Source organism: Oryctolagus cuniculus, chromosome 15 (genome assembly GCF_051225735.1).
Source record: "Oryctolagus cuniculus isolate XC-2025 breed Fujian yellow rabbit chromosome 15, ASM5122573v1, whole genome shotgun sequence".
Classification (NCBI taxonomy): domain Eukaryota; kingdom Metazoa; phylum Chordata; class Mammalia; order Lagomorpha; family Leporidae; genus Oryctolagus; species Oryctolagus cuniculus.
This window is the reverse complement of record NC_142881.1, coordinates 79,474,455-79,493,626: the sequence shown is the minus strand read 5'-3', so window position 1 is coordinate 79,493,626 and position 19,172 is coordinate 79,474,455. Positions and strand designations below refer to the sequence as shown.

Sequence of the window (19,172 nt, the reverse complement as noted above, 5' to 3'; positions counted from 1 at the left end):
AGCCATGGTTCTGAGATCAGGACATTTTATCATTTTTTTAAAGATTTATTTGTTTATTTGAAAGAGTTACACCGAGAGAGAGAAGGAGAAGTAGAGAGAAGTCTTCCATCCACTTCCATTCACTCCCCAAATGGCCGCAAGGGCTGGAGCTGCTCCAATCCGAAGCCAGGAGCCAGGAGTTTCTTCCAGGTCTCCCACGTGGGCGCAGGGGCCCAAGGACTTGGGCCGTCTTCTTCTTTCCCAGACCATAGCAGAGAGCTGGATCAGAATTGGTGCAGCCAGGACTCAAACAAGCACCCATATGGGATGCCAGCACTGCAGGTGGTAGCTTTACCCACTATACCACAGCCTGGCCCATGGATGTTTTATCCTTTATAAGTCAATGTGAGGAGCAAGCATTTGGGGGCCTCCTCCATCCCACTTCTCATTGGGAGTGTCTGGTTCCACTGCTGATTCCAGCTTCAAACCCTGAGAGGCAGTGGGTAGTGGCTCTCGTGGTTGGATTCCTGTCACTCACAAGGGAGACATGAGTTGAGCTCTTGCTCCCAGCATTGGCCTTGGCGGGACCTGGCTATTGTGGACATTTGGAGAGTGAACCTTTCCCTGATATATGTTCATTCTCTCTCTCCCCTTCCCTTCCCCCTTTTAAATAGATAAGTAAACATTTTTAAAGATAAAGGTGAATTTGGGGCAAATGTGCAGATTGCTAATAACAATTGGATGTTGTGAATTTACTTTCTCTTCAAGCCTATACCCTCATTGTCTTGTTAAGGCTATTAAGCCTTATCCCTTTTGATACAGTGACCCTAAATCTTTACTTAACAGTTCTAATACCCAGAAAAAGGCTCTTCTGTTAGCTCAGTGACTCTGTTCAGAGCCAAAGTGCAGAAAGGAACTACGGGAAGTAGGAGGCCTTGTCTTGAGGACTGGATGCCAGGGTGGGTTGGAGACAGCACAGAGCTGCAGGCACGCCTTCCTGGTGAGAACAGTGGTGTGAGAAGAGCAGGAAGTACAGCACTGGCTAATTCTTTGGAGTTAAATGTGAAACTGTGTGTGTGTTATAAAGGTCTCTTCATTTCATTAAGCCAACTGCCTCTCCCCTAGCCATATAAGAGAGACGCATATTTCAGGTTGTCATTCCATCTTCCCATCATTTTTATGTGTGGCAAGTTTGCTTTGGCAGTAAAAACCCCACTTGCAGGAAGGCTGTTCACTCATAATGCAGAGTACGCTTTGCAGGGATTGGCACATCAGAAAGAAACTAGGGACTAAGCACCAGTATGTGTTAAACTCTAATGAAATTGGCAGCATTTAGATTTTAAATGTGAGAAACAAAAATTAAGCTTTTATTGTGTGGCTTTTAGTGGGAGGAAGATGGGTTTGCCGCCATTGCTAATATGCTGAGAAAAATCAGTTTTGATCAACTTAGGTAGAGATACTGACAATTCTGCCTGGAACCTTAATTAAAGACTGAAATATTGTGAACATTGAACAAATCACAGCCACCAATCCCCAATATGGGACACATGACTCTTCTGGCTTTTTCCTATTTATTTTGCATAATAATTAGGTTTTTAGAATGCAAACTGTTCAAAGAAAAATCTTATCTCCGTGTCAAAGCACATCAGTTCATAAATGGCTCATAATTCCTGTATCCAACAACCCCTGTTCATGTTCAAATTGGATGTATGCAATTCATATGGTAATGAAAGCTACAAAATGAAAAGTGGGCATTTGGTACAGCAGTTAAAGTGCCATTTGGGACACCCACATCCCATATCTGAGTGCCTGGGTTTAAGCACCCTGTTATGTTCCCAATTCCAGCTTCCTGCTAATGCACACCCTGGGTGGCAGCAGGTGGTAATTGAAATACTTGGGGCCCTGCAACCCACGTGAAGAGACTAAGATTGAGTTTAGGTCCCTGGCTTTGGCCTGACTCAGCCTTGACTGAGGCATTTGGAGGTGAACCAGTGGGTGGTGGCTTCCTCTCTCACTAAATGTCTCTCTACCTTTCAAATAATGAAAAACAAAAAGAGGCTGATGTGGGTCTTAGCATCTTAATTTTTACTCCGTGTTCTAGCTTCACTCGGTCTCCTACACAAATAGGAACAAAGGGTATAAACATACATTCACAGGTGAGTGTGGGCCACACCACACAGAAATACCCATCATGAGCGGGCTGGAGAGAGGAAATGAGAGTGGTACCTCCTGGTGTGGTGTGTAGCAGAGAGACCTCTCCCCTGATCTCAGCCTCTCTGTGAAGTAGGTGGTGGTACCTTGGTTGGATATACAGTGGGGTGGATGAGACCAGGTGCACTCTGGGAAGGTGGCCAGCAGTTAAAGAGATAAACATTTTTCAAGGGTGTAAGAATTCCAGCTCACTTTAACTTTCACTAACTGCCTATTTACATCATACCAAAGCAAACCTACCAGCAGCCCCTCCCCCAAGGTAACCATAAATAGCCCTAAATCCAAAGTTGTTATCTGTCCAGGTAAATCAGTCTTTCCCCTTCCCAGAAGCAGAAGTGCATGCAATTAGAATTCCTCACTATCAAGATGGAGGTATTAATCTGTGAAGTGCTGCTGATAAAGGCAGGGAAGGCCTTTTGAAGGGCAAAAAGACAACCTCAGAGCAGGCTGCTCAGTGCCCTATTTGATTACCTCCAAATGCATGAAAACGGTCATGGTTGGGCCAGGCCAAAGCCAGGGACCTAAACTCAGTCTTAGTCTCCTCACATCGGTTGCAGGGTTCCTAGTACTTCAGTTACCCCCTGCGCCACCCAGGGAAAGTCCACGGCAGAGGCCAGCTGGCACAGGCAAGGGCAAGGGAACAGTAATAGCAGACATCTAGAGCTCTGCGTGTGCCAGGCGTTTTGCTAAGGACTTTATGCATTGTGTTCTGTGCCTCATAACAACACGTACCCAAGACCTTTTCATGCATCAGTGCCTTTATGCCGGGTGAGATACACTGTTGTCCCAGATTTCCAAATGTGGTTACCAGGCTGAAGAGTGAAGGTGACACAACACAGCCAGTGTCCAAGCAGTGGACTTGAGCACCAAGTGTCCGGTCACTGATTCCAGCACCTGCCTTTTTAGTCATTCCTGTCTGTGAAAAAGTTCTCAGTTGTGTCTTGATGTAGACAATTGATTGAGAACTCTGTCAGGCCACGGACACAGTGATTCCTAACACTTTGGATCATAGATGCCTTGGAACTGTGTTAAAAGCTGCTAGAAGACCAACCTTCTTAGAAAGTCATGCGAATTCAAACAACTTTGCATCTCTAAACTGTATCTTCAGGCCATTCATTCCAATTGCTGCCGAGAGAACATTTTAGAGTTTTCCACTGGAAGAGGTTTGAAGGCCTTGGCTGTGTAAATAGATTAATGTGTTAGAGCAGCTCATCTCTAGCAGAGTAGCATTGCATTTATATTTAAGGGTTTTCAGTTGAATGATTTTGAAATGGCCTTACAACTGTCCCTTCATTAAAAATCAAGAAAATTTATTTATCACGAGTTATTACTTTATTATTCTTGGAGCAAGTCTATCAGACCTAATTTTTCTGAATTACTTGTAGGCTAGAGGAAAATGAAATGACAAAGGCTGTCAGGGCTGTGGCCCATTTCACCATTTATCAGTATCATGACTGTCAACACAGGATATTTTAAAAAGCATTTTGTATACATTGGGCCTTAGTAGGATTTACAAGAATGATAGTGATGAGTAATAGTACCTGGACTGGGGCCTCACTGAGTTAAGCACTGCACACCTATCTACACCTGCTACTTTCTCCCTCCTACAGCTGCCATCTTTACACTTTATGCTTAGTTCACAAGCTTCTCTGTGATTAACCTGTTGAGTGCAAGTTTTAAAGTTGCTGCTCTTGGTCAGGTACCGTGGGCTGGTTGAGGGGTGGGTTTTATTTATTTAGAAGGCAGAATTATGGAAAGGAGAGGCAGAGAGAGATCTTCCATCCACTGGCTCACTCCTCAAATGGCCGCAACATCAGGGCTGGGCTAGGCCTAAGCCAGAAGCCAGGAGTTTCTTCCAGATCTCCTACATGGTGGCAAGGGCCCAAGTACTTGGGCCATGCTGCTTTCCCAGGCGCCTTAGCAAGGAGCTGGTTCGGAAGTGGAGCAACCCGGACTTGAACCGGTTCCCATATGGGACTATGGCATTGCAGGTAGCAGCTTTACCTGCCATGACACAGTGCCAAAGAGATTATTTTTTAAAGCTAGCTTTTTTTTTTTCCATTTACTGGAATATTTTTTCAGTTGATTTCCCAAAATAGAGCAGAATCTGAAATCTTTTCTATCACTGTCTTTCTTCTTTTGCTTTGAGCTCAGTATTATGTTTGCATTTTCCTATCCTGGAACCAGTCGATAAATGGCAATTAAAAAAAGGACTAAACAGTTGTATTACTGTTAACAGGAATAAAAGATACCACGGAGAGACTGTGGACCTAGGTGTCGGGTAGGCTGGACAGGAGCTGGGTAAGGGAAAGGTCATTTCAGATAAAGGCACTAAGGAGTGACTTTGGCCAGGGCAGGAGGTGGTGGGGGCAGGCTGTTGTACATAGTGAGAGATTGGAATGTGGGACAAGCTCCTCTGAAACCCTTGCAATTTCCCAAGCAAGAAGGGTGATCTTAGGGAGCTCCTGAATCCCATGGGATTTCCTGGGTGATAGGAGCATCTTTTGTTCTGAGCCTGCTCTTTGAGTTCTTGGGTAGCTTCAGGATGGAGGCCTTCAGGAAAGACCGAGCCATGACTGCAGGGGTGGGACTTCCAGCCCACTTGCTAGTGTCTGGAGAGTAGGGAGGAGCCGAGGGTTGAGTTTTACAACCAGGTGATAGAGTCAATCATGTCTGTATAATAGAGCCTCCATAAAAAATTGAATGATTATGACAGGGTTCAGAGAATTCGGGGTGGGGGCGGGGGAGTATAGTCTTAGCCTGAGCCCTTAGCCTGTGGCGTCTGCCCTGGCTCCAGATGGGAAGTGTCAGAACTGAATTAAGTTATAGAACTCTCAGTCTCTGCAGAGACACTGCGGAGAGTTGGAGGACTGCTTGGTGTGGGAAGCCCACACGGCTGATGCCAAGTGCAAGCAGCAGCAGGTTTCCTTTTAGATTGGTTGCACAGGTGCTGATAAACCAAGGAGAGTGCAGAATACTGGGCAGCAGTAGAACTGAGAATGAAGTGATGAGTCATGGCAGAGGAAATAGAAGGGTAGGACATGTACAGACACCGTCACCACCAGGCAGGATGTACACTTGTGTGTGAGGAGTGAAGAATAACTTAATAAAATTTCCAGCATGAAAAATTGATAAGAAAAAATAATGGTATAGGAAATAGCAAAGGATTATAGTTATCTCCGCTTTGCTTTTGCTACTGACAGTCAATCATAGTCTGATACAGTAGATAGAAAATTCCAGAAGTCAACAATTTGTGGTTTCAGTGTGTGCTGTTCTGAGTAGTGTGATGAAAGCCCTTGCCCAGAAAGGTGAGTCATCCCTTTGTCCAGAGTATTTGTGCTGTCAGTAACCCTTTCCTGTCGTGATGCATGTGTTTAAGTGACCCATGTACTTAATAAGAGCCCCAAAGCAGGAGAATTGCAAAACTGTCGATTCAGATAGCCAAAGACAGACCTTAGAGTGGGAAGATGAAGGTTCATCAGCGGTGTATATGCAGAGGACAACACAGAGGATACATAGTTTTGGGTACCATCCACACATTCTGGGTAGTCTGGTGTATAGGGAAGAAGATTAGGTCTTGGAAATGAAGATTTAGTGTCCAGTGATTTTTTTGGGAAAACTGGATATGTAGGCATGTTCTTCTCAGTCCTGCCCTTGCATGGTGCAGTGCTTCTACCTGGTCCATGCCTGGCCCTCCTCCCCCATCTCCCTGGGATTGTCTTTTCCTCTCTAAAACCTACCTCCGATATCACACAGACTTGTAAATAATTTATGTGACACTGGATATCCGAGCTTGCAGGCCTTTACCCCTCTGAATCTTTTTATAACAAATTGCTATTATCTTTTGCTAAGTGTATTCCGATTTGGTGTTCTCCACTTTAACTGGCGTCATTTCTGAGACCTGTTTGGTGTGAAGGTATAACATAGGTAGAAGTTAGTCATTGTCAGAATCTGTTAAAACATTAACAAGATCCCCCTTTTAATGCAGAATCTTCCTTCCTTCCGTCGGGCAGTAAGTTAAACGCTGGAACACAAGGCGGAGTTCTGTGTTGCGTATGTCCATTTATAAAGGCAGGGAAATGCTTAAGAAGACCAGAGTCACAAGTGGTGATCAAGGGAGAGTGTAGTGACACGTGTGCTGTACTTTTAAATTTTTAATGAAAAGAAGAAAAGAAATAATTTTCCACTATCAGCAAAGCATTTGCTTCCCAGAGAGCTTCTATTTGTCCCTTCAAAATGGTCCAAATGAAAGAGTTAACAGCTTAAAGTCTAAAGTGTGGGCTTTCCTGCCTGTTCACACAGAACATTGCATTGATGCCATCAAAGCAGATGGAAGTGTCTGGCTTTTCTTAGCTCCTGCAGGAAATACTCCTTCCTGGTGCTGACTGTCGGAATTCGTGTGCCATGGCTGGCGTTTCGGGTGGTCATGACTGTGACTGGGTGGTGGCCTGAGTGCCACACTGCTGCTCGCCCTCTGCTTCTCATTGTTAATTAAGCTGTGCTACTCTGTTGTAAGTTAGCAAAGTCTGTCAGTATCAAGAGAGAAAATAGGAGCTGGTACTGTGGCACAGCAGTGTCCCACATGGGCACCAGATCGAGTGCTGGCTGCTCCACTTCTGATCCAGCTCCCTGCTAATGTGTCTGGGAAAGCAACAGAAGATGGTCCAAGTGCTTGGGCCCCTGCACCCATGTGGGAGACCCCAATAGAAGCACCTGGCTCCTGGCTTCAACCTGGCCCAGCCTCAGCTGTTTGGCGATTTGAGGTGAACCAGCCAATGGAAGATCAGTCAGTCTCTCTCTCTCTCTCTCTCTCTCTCTCTCTCTCTGTGTGTGTAATTCTGCCTTTCAAATAAATAAATAAATCTTGAAAAAAGAAAATAAATGGTGAGAGCATCAGTGCATGCATTTTAAGAGTTCTGTGGCCTTTTGCTTTTCTGGGGGTTCTGCTTGTGGTAGAACTCAGTCCTAATCGTTTGTATGCTATAAAGTGAGAGGCCATAGCTGGGAATTTGATTCCTGATGTATAAATCATACTCTATTAAGAGATCTCCGAATAATTTTAAAGACCAGTTTGAATTTTCATAAGTGTTTGGTTAGTGATTCATTGTAGAAAACAGTGGTAGCTAGGAGCTTGTGTATGGTTTTGAGTCATCTAGCAAAGGGAGAGAAAATCAAGCAACCAGTTGTGGTTTTCCCTGAGTCTGTTTTAAAGTAGCGAGCTGCTTTGTTTTCTCCATCACCATAGCAACTTCAACTAGGTTTTGCATTTGAGTTTCATTTCTCTTAGAAAAAACGTAGTGTGCCCCAATTGTTAGACTCTTGGACTCCTTAGCATGCTAAGGAATATCTATGCTAACGAAGCTAAAAGGCAGAGCATTGCTTGTGCGTGTGAGGTTTGCAGATGTCTGCATTTCCTGGATTTCCTTTTCAAACATGTGGCTACAAGCCAATGCAGAATAACTGTATACAGTCAGTTTCTCTGGGGAAGGAAAAATGGGATTTCACAGCTCCCATAGTGTAAGTACTTTGCTCTGTCCTCTGCCTGCCCTTGAGCTTCACTGTGATTGGTAAATAGCAAACATTGTAGTGGGTGGACTTTTTGAGCTCCCTCTGAACTGGAGGCACAGATTAGTCGCAGATTGGAACACAGGTCTTTTGCAACCTCACTGCTAACGTTGGTTCTCTGGTACACACCTGTGTGATCCACCCAGTCACTGGGTAGCTCTGCCCGCCGGACCTCTTGCTCTTCCTTAAAAGCATCTACCTTCATTCTCCTTGAAGCAGCAATCTGTTGTACCTGGTAACACTGTAGTCCGAGGACCAGATGACCTGTTCCAAGCACTACTGATGCTAGCAGTTAGTCAAGGCTAACAGAGTGCTCAAGTGAGAATTACTCAGATTGCAAATAGGATTCTTCTTGCTTCATGTTGGTTTTAAAACAAGTTCTTTATTTGAAAGAGTTACACAGAGAGAAGGGAGAGACAGAGATGAGAGATCTTGCACTCCAGATGGCGAGGACTGGGCCAGGCTCAAGCCAGGAATGTGGAACTCCACCCAGGTCTCTGCTGTGGGTGCAGGGGCCCAGGAGCTAGTGCCATTCTCCACTGCTTTCCCAGGAGCATTAGCAGGGAGCTGGGTAGGAAGTGGAGCAGCCGGGACTCAGCTGGCACTAGGAGAAGATGTCAGTGTTGCAGGCAGTAACTTGCTGCTGCACCACAGCGCCGGCCCCTCTGCTTTTCTTACAGTTTGCATATATATGACCTATTTTTTGCTTTGTTGGACAGCTTTATCTTCACATTAGGCACAATTGAAATAGGGTCTCCATTCAAACATGCTACTTTCGCCGCCTTTCAGCACTGTGATATATTTGTCAGGTTGTCCTTCCTATACTCCAGTTTTTCCCAGTCTGCTGAATTTACACACTTGGTGGAGACTGCGTTGCTTTGTGCAGTCGTATTCTTAGATCTCTGGTCCATTAGAATGTGGGGAAAGTCTCAGGAGACCAGGTATTTTTAGTGGCTATCTTTGGTTTACAGTCAGTGGAGAGGAATAACCAGCTTTTCTTTAGAGTGGGAGTCTTGTCTAACTGGAGTTGGTCTCAAATATTGCTATAGAATAGTTTATGGGTACATTTTGAGTTGTTTTTTTTTTTTTTTCAGATTGACAGTTTAAGCTACCCTATACTAGTATACTTGCCAGTTTCCAGAAATAAAATGAAAAGATGCTTCTTCTGTAGCCCAGGGGATACCACCTGCTCTGTCCCCCTCCTCGGTGTCTCCAGGGCTTCTGTTAACTCCTTCCTTGCCCCAGGCCAGCTCTGCAATTGCACACAGCTTGCGGAAAATGGCCTGTGCTGTGAGGAGAGGTGACTCCGCATGGGTGTGGCCCCCGAACAAATTTTCCTTGCAGACAGGAAGTCCATTTCTGACTCATCCCAGGATTTTTGTAATAAAACTGCCTGTTTATTTCTACTTTTGTAGGAGTGGTCTGGTTTCTAATTAGCACCAGTGTCTGGAATATTGGGCTTGCCACTTGAATGCTTTTGCTGTTTGATTTATAAATGTTAACTGATTGAAGCAGTTTTTAACTTTTCCTAGTAAATGCACTGCATTATAGGTAGTTTTTTAAATATTTATTTATTTGAGAGGCAGAGTTAGAGAGAGAGGGCGAAACAGAGGTATTCCACCTGCTGGTTCACTCCCCGAGTATCCAGAGCTGAGCTGATCTGAAGCCAGAAGCTTCTTCCAACTCTCCTACGTAGGTGCAGGGGCCTGAGCACTTGGGCCTTCCTCTGCTGCTTTCCCAGCCACATTATTAGCAGAGAGCTGGATCAGAAATGAAGCAGCTGGGACTCAAACTGGCGCCCATATGGGATGCTGGTGCTGCGGACCTAGGCTTTTGCTGTGGACCTAGGCTTTAACCCGCTATGCCACAGCACCACTTCCCCCCTGCAACAGATAGTTTTTAAAATGAAAGGTTTTTAAGTAGTAGAACATAACTTTTTCCTGTGTTTAAGAACAAGAAGAATTAGAGTGTGACTACTTATAGTCTGTAAAAGAGCAAGCAGTTAAAAAAAAGAAGCGATGAGTATTTGGTACAGCAGTTGAGACACTGCTTGGGACACACACGTCCCATATCAGAGTGCCTGGTTTCAAGCCCCAGCTCGGCTTAGGATTCCAGCTCCCTGCTAGTGCACACCCTGGGTGGCAGCAGGTGATAGCTCGAGCACTTGGACCCCTGCTACCCACATGGGAGACCCAGATTGAGTCCCAGGCTCTTGGCTTCAGCTTGACCCAGCCTTGGCTATTGTGATCTTTTGGAGAAATGAAGCAGCAGATGGAAGGTCTGTGTCTCTATCTATATATGTGCCTTTCAAATCAGTGAAAAATAATAAGTAGAAATTTAAATGTGCTTTGAAGAAGTGACCTGTATGGAAGCAGCAAAACCAATTATTAAATGGAAACTTGTTTTATCACACCTATGGATTCATCTTGGAAGTAATGAAACTAAGGTCTATTAATGCTGGTTGTACAAATCCTCTCTGTTAAGATGTGCTTTTTAAAGATGGATTGCTTTGTATGTCCTACTTCATGCTTTGCAGTGACTTCCTATGGCATGGAGAATGTTGACCATGTGCAGTCCTGAGCCCGGGCACAGTAGAGCAGTGTTAATGCCCCTCCAGGCGAGCAGGTGCTACAGGCTGGGGTCACCTGGACAAGGCCCCAGCCCAAACCCCACCAATATGCCATGTAGGGAGGTTGTACGTTTCCTGTCTGAAAAGCCTTAGATTCCCAGACTGCTTCTTTAAAGAGATATCCCCAGGGCTCGCATTACTCAGCTGTGACTCCACGGTGAGTCACCCAGACCTCTAGGGGAGCTGAGTCTGTTGGGAGAGGGAAGGCAGAACGGCGGCTGAGGATCTCCCTGAGTGTCAGGGAGCCCCCTGTGGTGCACGGTCATTGACCCGCAGGCTCTCGGCTTGGGCTGAGCACAGTGGACCCTGGAGAAGGAAAGGTGTCTTAGCCCTGCAGAACTTGGAGGGGTGATTGACCCAGACCCCCAGAACCAAAGTAGTAGGCATTCCCACTAACTGTCCCCTCTCCCACACACCCCGTAACCTCTAGACACAGGGGTGTTAAGGCTCAGAGTTGCCTGTCTGCTGGGCCACTAGCCTCCTTACAGAGACTCGCTTATTCCCAGGAGGGGCGATGGCTTCCTCATCTCGGGTGAAAGAGGCTGGCATTGGGTGAGAGGGTCACAGCAAAGGATGTCAGGTTTTACCCTTTGAAGGCAAAACCCATCTAGGATTGACATTGAGTCTGTCAGACAACGCTGACTCTCTATTTGCTCTCGCGTATTACCAAAAAAGCAGAGTTTTTGATCACTGCTACCAAATTACCCAAACCAGAAAGGAAGTGGCAAATCTTTTAGAAGCTTTCACTGAGAGAATTCCTTTCTTGAAAATGACAACAGCCATAAAAGTAATAGTAATGATGTATGTCCATTTTTGAAGGTAGCTCTTGTGTGGTTTCCCACTGGGTACAATACAGGGACTGCATTGTACTCATCTTGAGATCCCCATGACCTTTAATCAGCCAACATCGGAAGGCAGACCCAGGACTGCACCACTCAGAGCTCTCAGCACAGCGCGGATGCCGTAGCTGTTGGGAGTCAGGTTAGCAGCCGTTCCTTTAGACTTGTCATGATGTTCTGACACTTGAGATATTATAAGTATTCTTGGAAATAGTAAAATGTGGAAAATATGGGCATTTTCACTTTGTATGTCGTTAGTTGCTTTGAAACTTGCCGAGAGTTTGTTCTAAGTACATCCTCTTCCTCCCTCTCTCCCTGCCCCTTTTTTATAAAACGCCGCCAGGTATCCGATACAGCATGGATGTGAGTGTGGATGAAGTAAAGGCGTTGGCTTCTCTGATGACATACAAGTGTGCAGTGGTGGGTAAGTGATTATCTTTGTTGCAGCCATATGAGAGCTCTGAGGGAGTGTGTTCGCACACAGAGTTACTGGTAAGGTGCTGTAAAGATACACCTGTCAGAACTGAGTTTAAGTTGCATTCTTTGAGGCTTACATTGTTTTTCAATTAGTCTTAATAATTAAGATTTAGGCTTCTGTTAAGTTATAGGAGATAATGGGATTTTATTAAAGTGTGCATCTGTTTCAAATCCCTTTCCAGACTCTGTTAATAAGACTTAACCATAGTAGAAGGAAATTACATATGGAGTAAGTACAACATTCTAAAAGAAGTCAGTGTGTGTTTCGCTCTTGAATTTTCTGAAATTGAAGCTTAAAGCATCACACATTGAAGTTGAGCATCCCGAATCTGAAAATGAAAAGTACCCCAAGGTCCAAAACTTTGTGAGGGCTAATATGAAGCCCGAAGTGGAGAATTCTGTGTGTTAGCTCATGATGGGTTGCAGTCAGTCCACCAGCTCACTGAAACGCTGTTTACCTCCAGGTTATATGTATAAGGTGTATATGGAACATAAATGAATTTCCTGTTTAGACTTGGATCCCATTTCCAAGACACTCATTTTGCATAAACAAATATTCCAAAATCCAAAGAAATCTGAAATCTAAAATACTGCTAGAAATAAGCATTTTCAATCAGGGATCCTCGGCTCATATGGCACAGTGCCTTTCCTTTTCTTTTAATCTTTTGTGGAATTAACAACTTTCAGCCTTCCCTTTCAGATGTGCCGTTTGGGGGTGCAAAAGCTGGTGTTAAGATCAATCCCAAGAACTACACAGTGAGTAACGAAGTGGGGGTGTGTGTGTGCGGGGTGGTAAGCAGGGGCCTGGAAGTTCCTGGGCTTCTGTATATCCCCCTTACCAGGGAGAGGGAAAACTAGTAAATAATTAACTCATTGAGTGTTTGGCTATATAAGAGGTCACCTGTTTAACATTAATGCCCTTTTTCATTTTCTTACTTGAATAAAGGATAATTAATGCTTTCATATTGCTGGGCACTTCTGTCCATGCTTAAAAATTACTGTGGGGCCAGCGCTGTGGCATAGAAGGCTAAGCCTCCAGCTTGAGTTCCAGCATCCCATTTGGGTGCTGGTTGGATTCCTGGCTGCTGCACTTCTGATCCAGCTCCTCCCTGATAATGTGCCAGGGAAAGCAGTGGAAGATGGTCCAAGTGCTTGGGCCCATGACACCCACATTGAATAGATCTGGCTCATGGCTCTGGCCTGGCCCAGCCCTGACAGTGTGGCCATTTAGGGAGTGAACCAGTCATGGAAGATCTCTCCTTTTCTCTCTGTATCTCTGCCTTTCAAATAAATAAATCTTTTTTAAAAATTACCATGTGGGTTAAATTGCTGCTTGGATGCCAGTTTGAACTCTAGGTTCCTGCTACCCATATGGCAGACCCGAATTGAGTTCTTGGCTCCTGGCTTCAGCCTGGCTCAGCCCTAACTGTTACAGACATTTGGGGAGTAAACCAATTGATATAAGATCTCTCTCTCTCCCTGTCTCTTTGCCTTTCAAATAAAGTGAAAATAAATAGAAAAATTTTTAAAGACATTGTGCCTTATTTTCAAAATATTTTAAATATTACTATTATATACTACAATCTAAAGTTTTTAGGTATGATCTAGTGACGAGTATCTTAACTAATCCGGGGAAATTTGTATTGTTCATTCTGTTTCAAGTTAGTTAAAACCAGTTGTTCCAACGCTCTAAAGAGCACTAAATCTGTACAGACATGATAAATAGGTATGACTTTATTCTCCTTCAGACTCGCTATATAAATGGAGACATACTGCATGGATGGCTCCTAGGGTCCATAGCAATACAATTATAGCGTTTTTCAATAAGTCTTAATTAAGATTTGGTCTTTAACTGGGGAATTAATACAAAGGGGAACTGGGATTTGAGCTCTTATTCTACTATCATGTTTCATAACCTAAGTTATTTATTTCTCTTTACTTTCTTATTATTTGAGAGAATAAGAAAGAGAGCTCCCAAGTGCTGGCATACTCCCCAAGTCTGCAATGACCAGGGCTAGAGCTGGGAGCTGAGAACTTACTCCAGGTTTCCACATGCATAAGCAGGAACTCAGTCACTTGAGGCATTGCTGCTGCCTCCCAGGGATTCCCAAGTGGGATGAAGGCATCTTAACCACTAACCCAAACACCCGCTTCTTAGCAAGCTAATTTCTGATCCCTTGTTTTCTTAACTTTAGGATGGAAGTGCCTAATTTATGCCCTGAGATAGGATACATGAAAATGTCCTATAAATAGAAAATATGATGGAATTGTTCTCCGAGTGATATTTGTATCAGGTGTTTGTCATTGTTGTTTATATATTTTCTTCACAGGATAATGAGTTGGAAAAGATCACCAGGAGGTTCACCATGGAGCTGGCCAAGAAGGGCTTTATTGGTATGTGTTGCCATGTAGGGCTGAACTTTGTGCTTCATGGTACAGGAGTGCAGGGGACACCTGAAAAGTCACTGTCTTAAGTTAAACTCGCATCTTTCTACTCATTTCCTGTTGATATTCTTTTGTGAGTAATAGGATTGGCCTTCTGAGATACATAAATATTTGTCATTTACTCTAGTTTTCAAGCAAGTTAAATCTTTCTGAATGTTTCTTTTCTTGGTCTAGAAGGTTTCTAATTTGTTTCACTAACAAACTAAAACAAAATAGAACTGACTAAAATAGGAAAGGAGATGTTCTTGTTCTCTGATTTCCCACCCTGGTGTTTTTCTTCCTCCATGTCCCCTCCCCCATTGTCGGCAGGTTCCTATGAAATGCAGTTAGCCATGTTTTACCCCATTTTTAGGAAAAAAATACAGGAGATAAATGGACTAATATGGAAACAAAATAAGTAACACTACAGCTTTACTAGATTTGGCCTGTCTTTCATTACTTAAAAGGCATTGAGGGGGCCAGCATTGTGGCACAGTGGTTTAAGTCCTGCCTGCAATGCTGCCATCCCATATGAGCACCAGTTCAAGTCCCAGCTCTGCTTCCGATCCAGCTCCCTGCTAATACACCTGGGAAAGCAGGGGAAGATAACCCAATTGCTTGGGCCCCTGCACCCACATAGGAGACCCGGATGGTGTTCCAGGCTCCTGACGTTGGCTTGGCCCAGTCCTGACTGTGTGAACCAGCAGTTTGAAGATCGATTCTCTCTCTCTCTCTCTCTCATTTCTCTGTCTCTCTCTAACTCTGCTTTCAAATAAATCTTCTTTAAAAAAAAAAAAAGTCACTTGGGTTTTTGCCATATCTCTTACCCAGTTCCACTGTGCACTTTGCGTGTGCGTCATCGTGCAGGAGAAGCATGTTAACTTAAGCCTCAGTCACACCTGTCAGGATGTCAGCTAATTCCAGAAAGGGTGACTTGAAGTGCTGTTCTGCCTGTGATAGCCTTCAGGTTTTTTTTTTTTTTTACAGAGTTAGACAGAGAGAGAGAGACAGAGAGAAAAGTCTTCCTTTCCATTGGTTCACCCCCCAAATGGCTGCTACGGCAGGCACGCTGTGCCAATCTGAAGCCAGAAGCCAGGTGCCTCCTCCCGGTCTCCCATGCGGGTACGAGGCCCAAGCACTTGGGCCATCCTCCACTGCCTTCCCGGGCCACAGCAGAGAGCTGGACTGGAAGAGGGCAACCGGGACAGAATGTGGCACCCCAACTGGGACTAGAACCTGGGGTGCCAGTGCCGCAGGTGGAGGATTAGCCAAGTGAGCCGCGGCACCGGCCAGCTATCAGGTTTTAAACTATATTTGCTCTTAGCCTAAATCTCAAACACAGTTAATTCTCTTAATTGGTTTTGGATTTTTTCAGTTGTGTTTGTTGCCCATATCTGGAGTGTCTCCCCATAATTTTGTCCATCTTGATAAGAATCTTAAAGTTACAAAGGTTAAAAAGTGATTTGGTACACTGAAAGAAACTAGAGCTTTAAATGCTAGTAAATGTGGCTTCTTTGCTCACGTGCGGAAGCCTCATTAATCCATGGCACGAGTAAGCTGGCATCTGGGCCAGAAAGCTTAAAACTTCAATATGCGCTCAGCTTTGCCTGATAATGGCTCAAAGTGACATTGTTGCATGAGTAGGAGTTTTAGGACTTGAGGAAGTTGCTTCCACAACAGGACTTCCTCCCAGTCTCTACCGTGTAAGAAGGCCTTGCCCCCCCAGGAGGCAGCGTGTTACAGCACTGGTTCACCCCATCTACTCCCTGACTCGAGTAACCCTGCTTCTGTGGGGCTAAGCGATACTGTCTCCTCCACTGCAGTCAAGAGCAGTGGCCCTGCTCCACCTGCAGTCCCCTCTCAAGTCCTCCAGATGCATAGCAGCAGATGCCAGTGGGAGAATGTAATGTAATGTTGTTTTGTGGTTAAGCCTTTAGTTACCTAAAGGAGATCTAAAGTTTTCTAGCCACGGTGACTTTGCTGTCTCAGAGAATCTCAAGGATCTTGGTGTTTAAGATGAGTTCATCTTTAAACTGATGCACCACCTTTGCCCTGTGCCCCCAGGTCCTGGCATTGATGTGCCTGCCCCGGACATGAGCACAGGCGAGCGGGAGATGTCCTGGATTGCCGACACCTATGCCAGCACCATAGGGCACTATGTGAGTTCCCAGTGGGAGCCCGGGGTTTCTGCATTTCCTGTCTGTAACAAGTAACCATCCTGCCAGCTGTGTGAGAAGTGGCGAGGCACTCGATGTATTTTTTTCCCCCTTTAATTGTAACCTTGACACACATACTCTATATTTCACTGTCTTAAGTTCTAGGGGTAGGGAGCACGGATTGAGCTTTTACTTTCACGATGCCCTGTGCCCCGACCAGGCAGGCATACTGTTGAGGCCCCAGAGGGGGAGTGAGGAAACTTTCCATTCCGACTTCCCCACACACGTGTGCAGTGTGGGAACAGCTTCTGAAAGAAGGCTTTCGGGGGGTGATCGGGCTCCACCTGGATGAGGGTAGAATCTGAGTATCTGGAGCTGGGGAGCTGAGGAGAGGAGATCAGACGGGGCGTGTTTATGGAGGGAGCTAGGGCAGGAGTGAAGACGCACCGAGCTGTGCTGTCAGCGGAGAGCTTTGCTGCCAGCACCCAGGAGCCGTGGGTTACCTCAAGGTGAGGAGATAAGGACAGGGATGAATCAGAGGCCTGAGTCTGGGGCCCCTGCAAGGGTTGTGCCACTGAACAGAGCCTAAGAGGAAGGATCTTCCTGTCCCTGAAAGGCCTGGGATTTTGAAAATGGAAATATTTAAGGAGTAGGCGGAGAAATGGAGTTGGAAAAGACATTCATTCATGCCTACTGCACACAAGGCCAAGTGCAAACAAGGTGTTCACTGCACTTGGCGTAAATGCTGGAAGTTGTTCCAAAGCTGTGAAAAAGCCTTTGGAGGTCAGGTGGGAAAAGGCCTCCTTGGGAATAGAGCCCTGTGGTCAGCACTCTGCAAGATGCATGGACACCACCCAGGGGAGGGGGCCAGTACGGGGGCAGGAGGTGAAGGTTCTGAAGTACAGGAGGGAGGTGAAGCTGAGAGACTCAGAGAGCTGCTGTGAGCCAGTGTCATGAACAGGAGAAAGATCAGAAAGGCCAGCACAGTTGGGTCAAGCCAGGCTACTACCTCGTAAGGGACAGAGGGGACTTTGGGCTTTGTCCTGAAAGCAGAGCATGTGTGACAGAGCTGAGTTGCACTTTAAGCCTCACTCTTGAGTGCAGGGGGTCCAGGCTACAGGGGGCTGGGAAGAAAGAAGTGGGGCATGCACTGGAGAAAAGATGCATGCAAGGTGGCTGTTGCCCACAGAACGTGTTGCGTGTGGTGGTTTGGCTTGTTTATTCGCTGTGGACCAGATTTGTCAGTGCGCAAGACAGAATGCAGAACGGTGGGTCATTCATGTAGCAACGTCCTCCAAAGGCGTAAAGGCCTGGGGAACTTGGCTGTGAGGGGCCCAGTGGAAAGATAGGCCTTGGAGATGACACTGAGAGCTGAGGCGTGTTTCCTGGGTTGAAGTGCTGGGGCCGGGATTCCAGGCCTGCCTCCTCACTGCTGTGGTTTCCTCATATGGGAAAGAACAATAATAAACCAACTTGGTGGACTTTATAAGGATTAGACGATCGAGCTAATGTACTTAGGACGGTACACAGCACTTAGTAAACACAGGCATACTTACAGGCATTACATCATGTCAGTTGCACAAGTCCCCTCTGGTCATCAGTAGTGTTAGGTCAAAGAATTTTGACTGCCATTTCCAAAAGGGACACTCTTTCTTGGCATCTTTCCATGCTAAATGAGCTGGTATGATCCGTTTTCTTTGTAAGCAAGACACTAAACTGACAGGGCAAACCAATAGGTAGCATTCTGTTATTCATAGCTCATTCACAGTGGTGACAGCAAGAAAAAAAAAAAAAAAAAAACAGCTTGTGAGACACTGTAGCCAAACGCTGGACCGTTCGTTGGTAAAAGATTTTCTTTAAGTGTTGGGAAGTCCAAAATCAAAGCCTCAGGTAAGAAAGCCTGGTTTTTGCTGCTCCTTTGTAGACATGAGCTGGAACCCTCTGCAGCCCCACCTGCAGGTGTGGTGCTGGTGGGAGAGTCCTCCTGGCACAGACCATTAGGCATGCTGAGGAGCTGGCGGCTGGCGCCAGGCTGACCACAGACAGCGTTTCCTTCGGCTCCAGCGCTGGCATTCTCCCTGTCAGAAGCACTTGGCACTAGGTGTGCGACTGTATTCATGAGTGTCCATTATTCATGAAAGAAAACGGTGGGAAAACTACTAATCCTGGGCCTCTTGTGCTTCCTTCTTTCTGAAACTATACAAGAAATACAGTTCTCTCTGTAAAAAAATTCTGACAATACAGATGAAGACCAGGGCACTTTCTAACTTACTCACATGAGAGCAAGTAGCCTCCACTAGTTGATTACATAGTCTGTTTTTGCAGCTGACAGAAAGCAGTTCCTCATTTTCTTTCCATTTCCTCCTAGAATCAGAGTGTCTCCGTCCTCTGTTCCACGCATCAGTACATCTGTTGCACAGAGTTCTGGTCGAACTCGATGTCTTCGAAGCGTGGCCTTCCTGAGCCCCGCTCTTTTTCTAGTTATACTTGGTTCTGAACAGGAGCACATGCACAGCCTCGATTCAAAGAGAGCAGGAGGGTGGGTGGTGAAGACGTGACCACTCCACAGAGCCAAGCAGTGCTACTCAGGCACTCTGCGCACTCACGGGCACGAGCCTCTCGTACCCACACGTGCCTTTTTTGAAAGTTTTTTAAGTACTTTTGTCAATCCACTGTAGCAGGTGAATTTGAGTCTCACAGTTCCTTTGGGAAAGCCTTGTGACACGGCTTGGGGTGCCCACGCTGGATGCCAGTTGAGTCCTAGCATCTCCTTCCAGTCCTGCTTTCTGCTGCTACACCCTGGGAGGCAGCAGATGCGTGGGCCCCTCGCTCCTGGTTTTGGCCAGGTCTGACTTGGCTGTTGTGAGCATCTGTGGAGTGATCCAGAAGATG

General features: G+C 45.6%; 1 protein-coding gene across 1 annotated transcript in view; it reads left to right on the top strand.

Moving 5' to 3' along the window:
- The window catches only part of GLUD1 (glutamate dehydrogenase 1), a 33,601-nt gene that overhangs the window by 3,652 nt on the left and 10,777 nt on the right, over positions 1-19,172 (top strand). The window contains exons 2-5 of the mRNA XM_008269891.5: positions 11,567-11,647; positions 12,401-12,456; positions 14,031-14,094; positions 16,189-16,283. Coding sequence (XP_008268113.2) covers positions 11,567-11,647; positions 12,401-12,456; positions 14,031-14,094; positions 16,189-16,283 — 296 coding nt within the window. The remainder of the gene's footprint in view (positions 1-11,566; positions 11,648-12,400; positions 12,457-14,030; positions 14,095-16,188; positions 16,284-19,172) is intronic.